Genomic DNA, 14,423 nt, shown 5'->3' with positions numbered 1-14,423 from the left:
ATATGGCACAGCTGTAAATCTGCCTAGAGCAGGCTGTCCTCAAAAATTGTGGCCATGCAAGAAGGGGACCAGTCAGGGAGGCCACCATGGGACCTATGACTACTCTGGAGGAGTTACAAGCTGCAGTAGCTGAGATGGGAGAGACTGCACATACAACAACTGTTGCCCAGGTGCCTCACCAGTTGCAGCTTTAAGGGAGGGTGGCAAAGAGAAAGCTACCGTTTAAAAAAAAATAATCACATGAACTCTCAGCTACAGTTTGCCAGAAGGTATGTGGGATACTCTGAAGTTAATTGGAAGAAGGTTCTATGGTCTGATGAAATGAAAATTGAGCTTTTTGGCCATCAGACTAAATGCTATGTTTGGTGTAAGCCAAACACCGCACATCATCAATAAACACACTATCCCTACCGTGAAGCATGGTGGTGGCTGCTTCACTGCAGCAGGCCCTGGAAGGCTTGTGAAGGTAGAGGGTGAAATGGATGCAGCCAAACACAGGGAGATCCTGGAGGAAAACCTGATGCAGTCTGTGAGAGAACTGCATCTTAGGAGAAGATTTGTTTTCCAGCAAGACAATGACCCCAAGCATAAAGCTAAAGCTACACAGGAATGGCTTAAGAACAACAAAGTTAATGTCCTGGAGTGGCCAAGTCAGAGTCCAACCCTCAATCCAACTGAGAATTTGTAGCTGGACATGAAAATGGCTGTTCACTCACAATCCCCATGCAATTTGACGGAGCGTGAGCAGTTTTGTATAGATGATTGGGGAAAAATTGCAGTATCCAGATGTGCAACGCTAATAGAGACTGATCCACACAGACTCGAGGCTGTAATTGCTGCCAAAGGTGCATTTACTAAATACTGACTTGAAGGGGGTGAGTAATAATGTAAATCATCTATTGTGTTTAATAATTGTAATAAATTTAGACCAATTTGTAGAAACTTGTTTTCATTACAACACAGCAGTCTTTTCTGTTTATCAGTGTCAAAAAAGCCAAATGAAATGCACTGTCATTCAATGTTGTAAAACAATACAATATGAATATTTCCAAGGGGGTTGAATACTTTTTATAGGCACTGTACATTTACCACTGTAATACGAGTTTTCCCCACAGCAAGCTTTTCATTTGGTGAAAGAAATGAAAGCTGGTAGCCTTGTTCTCATTTACCTTACTTAGAAGTTGTAAAACATTTTTAAGTTAGCAAGTGCAATTCGCAAAAAGGAAGAAGAGCGTAACACAACAGGATAATTGGAAGTTCAGGAAAAAAGACTTATTTGTTGCCTGTATTTTGGTATGGATGGCAGGGTGGAATTATGTCTCTACCAAAGGAGGCATAAGGGAACTTCACTAGCCTGTAAGTCACCCTTGGGCAAAGTGTAGCACCTTCTTAGCCCCCACCCCCTTCCCTACCAGGATCACGTGAATCCATGGGAGCAGCCAGCAGATAGTCTTATGAGTAGCTGGTGCATATCACAAGTCCTGGTTATGTGACCACTGATGCCAGGCAGACAATCTCTGGAAAGTATTAATAATGGCTGGGGTCACCCAAATTGTAAAGACACTGCCCAGAAGGCAATGGTAAACCACCTCTGTAGACAAATTTACCAAGAACAATCGTGGTCATGGAAAGACCACGATCGCCCATGTTATACGACACGGCACATAGTGATGAATATATTTTGGTATGAAAATGAATAAATCAAAAATCTGACAAGACTTTCAATACATTCAGCCTGTGGGTAGGAGGAAATTGTAGTAATCTGTTTGTGGAAAGGCTAATGACACAGCAGTGCACATGTCATTCTACCAACTGGTATTGTTGCATGGATACTGAAGTTTTCCTTTGTGAGAATGGAAATGTGCTGGCACTGTAATCAGATGATGGAAATTATCCTTAATCTAAAGTGCAGATTGAACTCTTACTATTGCTAACCTTTGAACTTGGAATGATATGTTATTCCACATCAATTACTGTCAGTCATGACAATTTTCATTATGATGTTTGCTATTAAATTCAGAGAAAATTAGACTGTCATTTTAAAAATGGTATGAGTGTTCACATGTTCGTAATAAAGTGTAACCTTAAAACAGATTTTACTATTTCCAAATTCATGTTGAAAATCCAATTCTTTTGAGATGGTGATTTCTATCTTTCTCTAAACATGGATAAATTCATTCCATTTTTTGCTCATTTGATTGGTTTGCTATTTGGGGAAAAAAATAGGCATGAGCCACACTCAACAGAAGATCAAAGTAAACTGGAAGACCATGAAGAAATGTTGACACTTTGCCTGTCTGCCATACATGCACGATCATTATAATCACATGAATCCTTAGAACAGAGGTTCCAAATGGGGTACAGACCCTTTGCTTAATGGCATTAGTCATTGGCATAAAAAGGTTGGAACCCATACCTTAAGAGAATAATGAAAAAGCAAATGATACTTTCCAATATTATATCCAGTCATGTGGGCAATGAGAATATTATATGGAAGGGTCTAGATCAGAAATGAATGAGTTGCACAACAGAACAGGATGCTGGACTGTGACTGTGGTAAACTGTTGACAGTGCAGAGCAGGATGTTCCTTGGCAGTGAACAAGAAATATGAGAAAATATGGATCACTTCATATCTCAGAAACATTTAACTCCTGGCTGTTTCTGTTGCACCACACCGTTCTCCCACAACAAAAGCTCATGGGCAGACCTATTCCCTGTATCTTGAGAGTTACCGCTGAGGAAAGGTAGATACCGACAGTGAAATTCATCAGTGCTTCAGGGTTTCATCGCACCTTTGGCCAATTAATGAAAGGTGTTGGAACGTCAGGATCTCAGACCAGGCATAAAACTGATGTCTATCAGGTAACACACACAAAATTCTGGAGGAAGTCAGCAGGTCAGGCTGCATCAATTGAGAGGAATAAAGAGTCAATGTTTTGGGTTGTGATCCTTCATCAGGTTTCATATCTGCAGAACCTCTTGCATCTGTCAGGTAGCAGTGATCTCTGCCTCCTTAAATATTTCTCGGATTAAACTGCCTACAGCAGGCATCTAAAGGCATTGGCAAAAATACCAGTGCATTCTGTTAAATTTGCTACATTACATTCAGTCTGTTTTGGACTGGTCATATCATTTCCTTTTATGCAAACTTTGTCCATCAAAACATGGAGGAATGTTCACAGCCCCCAGAGACTCTGTGATTTCAGTCTCTGAGGCCAATGTGAGAGCATCCTTCAGGAGGGTGAACCCACAGAAAGCATCCGGCCCAGATGGTGTACCTGGCTGAGTACTAAAGACCTGTACTGACTGTGGAAGAAAATTAAACCTGAGAATTAAGAGTTAACAGAATTATGAGGACAGCAGGGCAGGGAAAGTAGTAAATGGGGTGTCTGTCTGTCTAATCCTATTAAGTAGTAATAAGCCCTGTTAGAAATGAAGATCCTCATAACACACAGATGTAGCAAATCTTGTTAGTAATGAAGAACTCATAATCATGGATGTTATGTGTTAGGAGGAACCCTTGGCCCTTCAAAACTACACTGACTGATCGCTTGGTTTCTTATAATTAATTGAGAGGTTCCTTTGGCCTTTAAGACTACAGGACTGAAACCTTGGTTTCCTCGAAATGATTGTGTATGTGAGGATTCTATGTCTGATTTTGTGTAAGGTATGGAAGTATTGTGAACTTTGTCGATAAGGTCTAAGCAGGAGCTCTTGACCCCTGAAAACTGCTGAACTACATGTATTTTGAGGTATAAAAGACCTAGCTTTTGCTTGCTCTAGCAGAGTCTCTTATTGAGCTCCCTGTGGTCACATAACAAAGTAATTAAACTGAAAACCGGGGTCTGTGTCTTTGTTGAAGCAAATTTCTCTGACACTGGCTGGGGTGTTCACAGATATCTTCAGCAGACTCGGGTCCCCATCTGCTTCAAGCAGGCTTCAGTTATACCAGTGCTGAAGAAGAACATGCTAACCTGCCTCAAAGATTATTGCCCACTCACATCCACTGTAATGAAGTACTTTGAGAGGTTGATGATGAAAAGTATCAGCTCCTGCCTGAGGAGTGACCTGGATTTGCTCCAGTTTGCCTACAGTCACAGCAGCTCAACAGCAGATGTCATTTCATTGCTTGCCACTCAGCTCTGAAACACCTGGATGGTGAAGGTGCATACGTCAGGATGCTCTTCATTGACATTCAATACAGTTATACCCTCAAGACCTTGGCCTCAATACCTCTTTATGCAACTGGATCCCCAATATCCTCACTTGCAGATGCCAGTCAGTTTCGTTTGGCAAAAACATCTCCTCCACGATCTCCCTCAGAAAAGGTGCACCACAAGGCTGTATGCACAGCCCCCGTCTACTCACTTTATATTTATGACTGTGAGGTTAAGTACAGCTCTAGTGTCATATTTAAGTTTGTAGAGACCACCACCATTGTTGGCTGAAGCAAATGTGGTGACGAAACAGCATATAGGAAGGGTATTGAAAATCTGGCTGGCTGGTGCCTCAACATCACTGAACGTCAGCAAGTCGAAGTAACTGATTATTGACCATGAGGAGGAAAGTGGAAGTCCAAGAGCCAGTCCTCATTGAGGTCAGAGATGGAAAAGGGTCAGCAACTTTAAATTCCTTCGTCTTATCATTTCAGAGGATCTGTCCTGGGTCCAGCATGTAAGTGCCATTACGAAATAAGCATTGGACCTCTCACTTCCTTAGAACTTTGTGAAGGTTCAGCATGACATCTAAAACTTCTATAGATGTGTGGTGGAAAGTATATTGACTTGTTGCACCAATGGCCTTGAATGGAAAATCCTGCAGAAAGTAGTGGATATGGCCCAGTCTGTCATGGGTAAAGTCCTCCCCACCATTGAGCCCATCTGCACAAAACATTATCTCAGGCAAACAACATCCAGGGACCACCAACACCCAGGTCATGCTCTCTTCTTACTGCTGCCATCAGGAAGGTGCTACAGGAGACACAGGACCCACACCACCAGGTTCAGGAACAGTTATTAAGCCTCAGCCATCAGGCTTTTGAACCTGAGGGGAAAACTTCACTTGCCTCATCACTGAACTATTCCCACAACCTCTGGACTCACTTTCAAGGACTTTTCATCTCATGCTTTCAATATTTGCTGGTTATTTAATATTATTTCTCTTTCGTGTTTACACCGTTGTTTTTTCCAACAGTGATTGTTTGTCTTTTCTGTTGGGTGCAGTCTTTCATTGATTCTGTTGTGTGTCTTGGATTTACTATGCATGACTGACTTTCAGATACTTAAATCTCAGAACGTACATTAAACTTAGATTCAGATTTTAGATTTCTGGAGTTCCCACTCTTGTTCCTTACCTTGTTCAGCCATTCCACTCTTTCCACATCTGGAAAGTGAACCTGAAACAAGAGAAGAGTACATATAATTTCAGGGATATATTCACATCCTTACTTAACACATAACATGGGTTGGAATCACTCTTCCCTTAAAGCTGCGCGGGTGCATAGCCGCACAGTAACTTTAATACTCCCGTACACATAGCCTTTGTTGCCATCAGCTAAAATTTTCTTTTACATGATGTTAGTATAAACTTGAAATTATGTTAATATAATTGTGAAAAATACCTTGTAAATATGTGTTAATGATTACAATCCACATATTTTCTAAATAATAAATGTACCACAAACCTTACTTTGAAACATTGTAGAGCTTCAATGCATTTACATTGTTAATGTTTCAAGTGCCAACACAGTTACAAATTGTAAGAATAAACACAGAATATATCTCGGTAGCTCATTGTAAGTAAACCGCCAGCTCGCTGACCACTGACACCATTTAAAGTGCTGCACAGTTTTCAGGCTGTGTTTTATATATGTATGTATGTATGTATATATATATATATATTCAAAAAAAATCCTGCTCAGAGCAATGTTTGGGCTGTGCAGCTGAAACAAAAATAGAGGGAATATTGTTCTAAATATAAAAGTACCCAGAAACATTATCTTGTTAGGTGAGAAATCAAAGTAAACTCTGTCTTTAAAACTATTACTGAACTACAATTGCAACTTATAAATACTCTCTGCAAGGAATTGTGGGTTACTATTCCCCTCTATTAACATCTTAAACTGAAAATACATATAAAACAATGAAATTTTCACTCCCATCTTACTTGCATGTTCCACAGTCCAAAACAGAGTACACAGTAAAATGCTTGGGGGTAAAAATGCTTCATCTATATAAAACTGTTGATATGATTGGCTGTTTAGGTACCTCTAATTACGTGTTCCAAATGCTCTTGAAGCAACTAACAGCAAAGTCAAAGTCTTGTGCCACAAACATCATCAGATCTTTTGTGGACAGCTTTGGATAGTTAACAGTAATCACTGCTAATTCACCAAAGATCACAGACTCCGGACTCACCATGGTGATAAATGAATATCATCCTGCAATATTCTATTGTGTGTGTTATCAAAAATTAAAGCAGCAAAGCCACCAAGAACACTTGCATAAATACAAAACTGAAGCCATGGGCACAGGTGGTGGATGGTCATACGAGCATCCTTCTAAACTTGATTAGATATAGAAACATGACTAAACACAAAAGAGTATTTGAGGTGTAAGTGTGTGTACTTAAAAATAATTCTATGTTAGAACCTTCAATATTGATAATATTCTGCTACTTTTGTCTTTGTTGTTGTAAAGTAGTAAATTCAAGGAGTGATGCCTCAAAAAGGCTGCATCCATTATTAAGGACCCCCCCCCCCCCCCATCACCCAGGACAAATCTTTTCTCATTGCTACCATCAGGGAGGTGGTACAGGAGCTTGAAGGGATGCAATCAACAATTTAAGAACAGCTCCTTCCCCTCTGCCATCTGATTTCTGTAATAGCCAATGAACCCATAAACACAATCTCACTACTTTTTAATTCTCTTTTTGCACTCTTATTTTACTTTATATTTATTCAAATGATTCGAAGTACATTTATTACCAATGTATATACTATACAACGTTGAGATTTGTCTACTTACAGGCGGGTCACAAAGAAATTTGAAACAACCCAGTTTAAAAAAAAATCAACACCCAATGCGCAGAGGGAGAGGAAAAGAAACCCACAAATCATGCAAACAATAAAAACAAGCAACCACAACAGATCGAGACTTTTCAAATTATGGATTGCAATGACATGTGCCAGTGATACTGAACCTGATTCTGATTTCCTAGGAAAAGGACAGAACTTGTTCCTCTGGAAAGTATAAGATCCATACACATGTCCTCACATGTAACTGTCTATGATGTTGTAAGTTTTGGATTATTTATTCTTTCTACATGAAATATAACTATTTGTAATGAATAGTCCCTAAAATGGCAATATGAAGGCTGGAGTAAATATAAAAAGGGCTTTCTTATGAAAGCACAAAGGGGGTATTGAGGTCTTGAAGCTTATTGAACAGCTTTGAGGGAATGATGATGTTGAATGCTGAGCTGTTGTCGGTAACCAGCATTCTGACGTAACAAGTGTAAATCGGGTAACGCAGGTGGCAAAGCACAAAGCCTTGTGGTGCACCTTGTTCTGAGGGAGATTATGGAGAAGATATCCAAACTGACCTGTATTTACGATTGAGGAGATCAATGATGCAGTTGCATAAGGTAGTATTGAGGCATATTAATTAGTTTTGAGGAGATTACAATATTGAATGCCAGGTTGTAGTCAATAAAGAGCATGCATGCATCTTTGCTCTCCAAATGTTCCAGGGTTGAGTGAAGAGCCAATGAGATGGGCTCTCATAAGACCATAAGATATAGGAGCAGAATTAGGCCACTTGGCCAGTCAAGTCTGTTCCACCACTTCATAATGACAGATCCAACCTTCCTTTCAGCCCCAATCTCCTGCCTTCTCCCAGTATCCCCTCATATAGGTCTCTATTCATTGGAGTGTAGAAGGTTGAGGGGGGATTTGATCGAGGTATTTAAAATTTTGAGAGGGATAGATAGAGTTGACGTGAATAGGCTGTTTCCATTGAGAGTAGGGGAGATTCAAACGAGAGGACATGATTTGAGAGTTAGGGGGCAGAAGTTTAAGGGAAACACAAGGGGGTATTTCTTTACTCAGAGAGTGATAGCTGTGTGGAATGAGCTTCCTGTAGAAGTAGTAGAGGCCAGTTCAGTTGTGTCATTTAAGGTAAAATTGGATAGGTATATGGACAGGAAAGGTGTGGAGGGTTATGGGCTGAGTGCGGGTAGGTGGGACTAGGTGAGATTAAGAGTTCGGCATGGACTAGGAGGGCCGAGATGGCCTGTTTCCGTGCTGTGATTGTTATATGTTATATGGTTATATCCTGATCAATCAAGAATCTATCAATCTCTGCCTTAAACCTGCTATGCAGGTTGACTCTGTGGTTAAGAAGGCATATTGGCCTTCATCAATTGTGGAATTGAATTTAGAGGTAATGTTGCAGCTAAATAGGACCCTGGTCAGACCCCACGGAGTACTGTGCTCAGTTCTGGTCGCCTCACTCCAGGAAGAATGTAGAGGCCATAGAAAGGGTGCAGAGGAGATTTACAAGGATGTTACCTGGATTGGGGAGCATGCCTTATGAGCATAGGTTGAGTGAACTCGGCCTTTTCTCCTTGGAGCGAAGGAGGATGACAGGTGACTGGATAGAGGTGTATACGATGAGAGGCATTGATTGCATGGATAGTCAGAGGCTTTTACCCAGGGCTGAAATGGTTGCCACAAGAAGACACAGGTTTAAGATGCTGAAGAGTAGGTAGAGAGGAGATGTCAGGGGTAAGATTTTTACTCAAGAGTGGGGAGTGCGTGGAATGGGCTGCCAGCAACGGTGGTGGAGGCGGATACGATAGGGTCTTTTAATAGACTTTTAGATAGGTACATCTTAGTTTAGTAAAATAGAGGGCTATAGGTGAGCCTAGTAATTTCTAAGGTAGGGACATGTTCGACACAACTTTGTGGGCTGTAGGTTTTCTGTGTTTAAATATACATAAAAACTTAAACCTCCACAGCTGCCTGTGGCAGAGAATTCCACAGATTCACCACTCTCTGGCTAAAGGAACTCCTCCTAATCTCCATTCTAAAAGGATGCACCATTGTTCTGAGGCTATGTCCTCTGGTCTTAGACTCTCCCATCATAGGAAATATCCTCTCCACATCTGCTCTATCAAGGCCTTTCACACTATTCAATGGGTTTCAATGAGGCCACCCTTCATTTTTCTGAATTCTAGTGAATATAGGCCCAGAGCCATCAAATGCCCTTCATATGACAAGCCATTCTATGCTAAAATAATTTTCGTGAACTTCGTTTGAACCCTCTCCAGTTGCAGCTCATCCTTTCTAAGATAAAGGGCCTAAAACTACCATGAGGTGATGTTACATCTATACAAGACCTTGGTCAGACCCCACTTGGAGTACTGTGTTCAGTTCTGGTCACCTCACTACAGGAAGGATGTGGATATAGAGAGAGTGCAGAGGAGATTTAGAAGGATATTGCCTGGACAGGAGAGCATGCCTTTTGAGAAAAGTTTGAATGAACTTGGCCTTTTCTCCTTGGAGCAACGGGGGATGAGAGATGACAGTGATGAGGGGCATCGATCGTGTTGATAGCCAGAGGCTTTTTTCCAGGGCTGAAATGGTTAATATGAGAGGGCACAGTTTGAAGGTGCTTGGAAGTAGAAACAGATGTCAGGGGTAAGCTTTTTCACACAGAGTGGAGGGTGTATGGGATGCACTGTCAGCCAAGATGGCAGAGCAGATTCAATAGGGTTTTTTGAGAGACTCTTAGATAGGTACATGGATCTTAGAAAAATAGAGGACTATGTGGTAGGGAAGCTCCAGGCAGTTTCTAGAGTAGGTTACATGGCTGGCACAACATTGTGGGCTGAAAAACCTGTAACGGGCTGTAGATTTATGTGTTCTGTGTACAACTGCTCACAATACTCCAAGTGAGGCCTCACCAGTGCTTTATGAAATCTCAACGTTTCATCCTTGCTTTTATATTCTAGTCTTCTTGAAATGAATGCTAACATTGCATTTGCCTTCCTCATCATAGACTCAACCTTTAGGGAATCTTGCACAAGGACTCCCAAGTACCCTTGTGCCTCAGTTTTTTTTTGTATTTTCTAATTAGAAAATAGTCAACCCTTTCAATTTTTCTACTAAGTGCATAACCATACTCTTTCTGGCAATCTTCCACTTCTTTGCCCATTCTCCTCTTCTGTTTATGTCCTCCTGTAGCCTCTCTACTTCCTCAAAACTACCTTTCCCTCCATCTGGGTCCCTTGTGGTTTGTCATCAATATCAATGATCTGAAGGGGAGCTCCGCTCCCGTTTTCGCTCTCCAAGATAGGTAGACAAGCTCTCAACCCTATTGTTAAACATACTTTAAAAATCCAGTTTCAGTTTCATAGATTTTTTGAATTAAATGATTTTCTACTTTCTAGTAATATTTATTCTAATTTCTTTTTTAAACCATCAACTTTGGATAAGGCTTTTTTAACATGGAAAATTAAGGGAATAAAAACATTTTTATATTTGCTTTTACAAGACTGTTTAATGTCTTTCACAGTTAATGGATAGATATGATATCTCTAATACACATTTTTTCAGATATTTACAGGTTAGGAATTTTTTACGTGATTTTTTTTAACGAATTACCCCTCGGCCTGCTCTTTAAATTTGGCTTATGCTATTTTCCAGTTTAAACCTTTTCAAAAACAATTAAGAGCTATCATTTATAAACAGTTAATGAATGCTCGCATGTCGCCTAATGATAGGGTTCAACGTAGCTGGGAAGTAGAACTTCTGCATTCACTCTCAGATAACCAATGGAGTAAAATTTATTATTTAGTCAATAATTCAGCTATCTGCGCATGCCATATCTTAATTCAGTTTAAGATAGTACACAGGTAGTCCGAAGATAAATTAGCGCATATTTTTCCTAATATAAGCCCTATTTGTGACAGATGTAACGCAGAAGTGGCTACTCTAACTCATATGTTTTGGTCGTGTGTAAGTTTAAACAATTTTTGGAGGGATGTGTTTGGAATATTATCTAAAGTTATAGATGTGGATGTTCAACCTAATCCATTTACAGCAATTTTTGGGATTATTCCAGAGGAAGCAAGCAAAGTGTCTGCTTCTGCTCAACATGTGATAGCTTTTCCAACTTTACTGGCTAGGAGAGCTATTTTGCTACACTGGAAAGAATCTAACCCACCTACTGTTTTCTATTGGCTCTCTTCCATCATGTCATGTCTGAGCTTGGAGAAAATTAGAAGCTGGACATTTGATACATCCTTTAATTTTGAACAAGTCTGGCAACCCTTTATTCAATATTTTCACATGATTTAATTTATTTTTATTTATTTATTTTTCAGATTCTCTTTGGGGAAAATCCTTATCCATGAAGGTTCGGAGATGACTGGAAGGATTTTTTTTTTCTCTTTTTAAAAATTTTATCCTCAATTGGACTGCCCAATCTTTCTTACTTTTTTTTTTCTTTCTCTTTTTTTTGTTTCCGTCTAGTTAGTGGGGTTTTCTCCTTTATCAATAAAATTTCCAATCTTTTTTTTATGGTTGCTATGAGGAGTTGTAGTTTTTTTTGACCATTGTATATATAACAGCATAATATTTTACCTATTTGATTTTGACATTATATACTTTGTTTTTATTATTGCTGTTTATACATCTTTTATATTATGTTTGCTAAACTCCTCCTCTGATTTAATAAAAACACAAAATGCTGGCAGAACTCAGCAGGCCAGACAGCATCTATGGGAGGAAGTAGTGACGACGTTTCGGGCCGAAACCCTTCATCAGGAGTGAAGTAACATGGGATGGTTGAGTCGGGATAAGAAGTGGGGGGAGGGATAAAGTAGAGAGCTAGGAAGTGATAGGCTGGAGGGGAATGGGCTAGGGGGAAGGTGGAGAATTATGGGAAATAAAAGAGAAAGAAAGGTAGAGCTGGGAGAAAGAAAGAAAGAAAGGAGGCTCCCCCCGCCCCAGCCCTACCTTTCTTTATCTTTTATTTCCCATAATTCTCCATATTATTTATATTTCTCCAATGTGCTTTTTATTTTGCTTTTTAACATGCTAAACAGAAATATGGTAATCTTTCCAGTGTACAGGTTAAAGGAAAACCACAAACTGAGACAATGAGTTTTAGACTGTGTTTCAAGTCCGTATTCCAATTCTGGTTTTAGTTTAATCAGTTTTTATCATTTCAAGATTATTCATTTTGCTGGTTTTCAGATTAAAGATAAAACGTATTTTTCAACTTTGGACCTTCACTACTGGATTGGATAATGTGCCATACAGGATTACCGTGCTTATTCTATAAATGATTTTGGTTTGTTCATGTATCAGTAAAATTGGGATCTGTTGGGCAGCCAGGATGCCTGCATAAGAATGCTGGCTTGTGCTACGGAGGAAAAGTTACTGAGCTATTCAGTCTTATTTGGACTTTGTCATGATTCTATAAGTACACAAGTCCACTTGAATGAGTTACAGCTGAAGAAATGTGCGTTTACATGTTAATTTTTCAAAATGCAGAATTCCTTGCACGGAGTCATAAATCATAGAGAACTGCAGCACAGAAACATGCCTTTTGGCCCATCTAGTATGTGCCAAAGCCATTTATTCTGCCTACTCCCATCACCCTGCACCAGGACTATAACCCTCCATACCCCTACTATCCATGTGCCTGTCCAACCTTCTCTTAAACATTGAGATCAAGCTCATGTGCATCATTTGTGGCTGGCAGCTTATTCCACACTCTCATGACCTTCTGTGTGAAAAAGTTTCCCCTTGTTCCCCTTTAAATTTCTCAACTTCCACCCTTGACCCATGACCTCTGGTTGTAGCCCCACCCCCCCCACAACCTCATTGGAAAAAGCCTGCTTGCATTTTCCCTATATGTACCCCTCATAATTTTGTATCTCTATCAAATCTCCTCTCAATCTTTTGCGTTCCAAGTAATAAAATCCTAACCTATTCTGTCTTTCCTTACGACTCCAAATTAGGCCTCATCAATATTTTATACAATTTCAACATAACATCTCATCTCCTGTACTCAGTACAATGATCTGGATGATAATGCAGTAAACTGTATCAGCAAATTTGCGGGTGACACCGAGATTGGGGGTGTAGTGGACAGTGAGGAAGACTATCATGGCTTGCAGAGGGATCTGCAACAGCTGGCAAAATGGGCTGAAAGATGGCAGATGAAATTCAATGCAGATAAATGTGAGGTTTTGCACTTCAGTAGGACCAACCAGGGTAGGTCTTACATCGTGAATGGTCAGACACTGAGGAGTGTGGTAGAACAAAGGGATTTGAGCAAAAGGTCCATAATTCATTATAAGTGGCATCACAGGTAGATAGGGTCATAAAGAAACCTTTTGGATCATTGGCCTTCAGAAATCATTGTAACTAAATAACGAATCTTAACAAATTAAGTGTACTTAAGCCAAATGTTCTTAAGTGTATTCGAAAATATTCAAAAATAGTTAAGCAGGTTTAAGTGTAAACACGCGGTCAACAAAGATATCACGCCCAGCCCACTCCCTCAGCCCTACCCAAACTAGACTGACCCAAAGATAAAGCATGAATATGTGACTACTCTTTGCTTCTACCACACCCAACCCACGTGACTAACTACCATAATAATCATGCGACACAGAAAACAACACAGGCAGAGAACAGATACATGGCCCATACACATGCTGATTTGGCCACTTGTCAGAAAATACACAAAGACATCACTTAGTACGTTTACCAATCATCCACGGCTTTGTAACAAATGTGATCAAAACACAAGACTGATAAGAAAAAAACAATTATTAAAAGTGGAGAGCAAGGAAACTAATTCTGTCATTCATTGGAATGAATGCGTGTATGTATGCCGGATTGTTGATTTTATCAGAGGTTTGCCCAGATGAATGGGGTTTCCATTAATCAGAAGTTCTTAAGCTGGGTTGGCCTGTATACAGTAAAACTTTGTTAATCTAGGTCTGCCTGACTCATTCATTAGTATGCCAGCTGTTCATACGCATAGGATTGCCTGTTTATTGCTGGGTGTCTGAGCTGTGCTTGTGGCAAATGCTGGAATTGGAATACGGACATGAAACACAGAGTCTAAAACTCATTGTCTCAGTTTGTGGTTTTCCTTTAAACCGAACACTGGAAAGATTACCATATTTCTGTTTAGCATGTTAAAAAGCAAAATAAAAAAGCACATTGGAGAAATATAAATAATATCAAATAGTGTAGAATATCTGAACAGTTTAAGAAGAAATTTCTTTAAGATGGCAAATAGTGAAATTCTTACCCCTCAAAATTCAATGCACATTTATTATCAAAGTACATATATCTCACCATATACAACCCCGAGATTCATCTTCTTGCAGGCAT

At 39.8% G+C, this 14,423-nt stretch overlaps 1 protein-coding gene across 1 annotated transcript in view; it reads right to left on the bottom strand.

Annotated features, from left to right (window-relative positions):
- Positions 1–14,423, bottom strand: part of LOC132392461 (extended synaptotagmin-3-like) — a 106,302-nt gene that overhangs the window by 82,307 nt on the left and 9,572 nt on the right. Inside the window, exon 2 of the mRNA XM_059966337.1 lies at positions 5,355–5,396. Within this exon, the coding sequence (XP_059822320.1) occupies positions 5,355–5,396 (42 nt within the window). The remainder of the gene's footprint in view (positions 1–5,354; positions 5,397–14,423) is intronic.

The sequence above is a fragment of the Hypanus sabinus genome, chromosome 4, assembly GCF_030144855.1.
Source record: "Hypanus sabinus isolate sHypSab1 chromosome 4, sHypSab1.hap1, whole genome shotgun sequence".
Lineage (NCBI taxonomy): Eukaryota > Metazoa > Chordata > Chondrichthyes > Myliobatiformes > Dasyatidae > Hypanus > Hypanus sabinus.
This window is presented reverse-complemented; position numbering and strand designations above follow the sequence as displayed.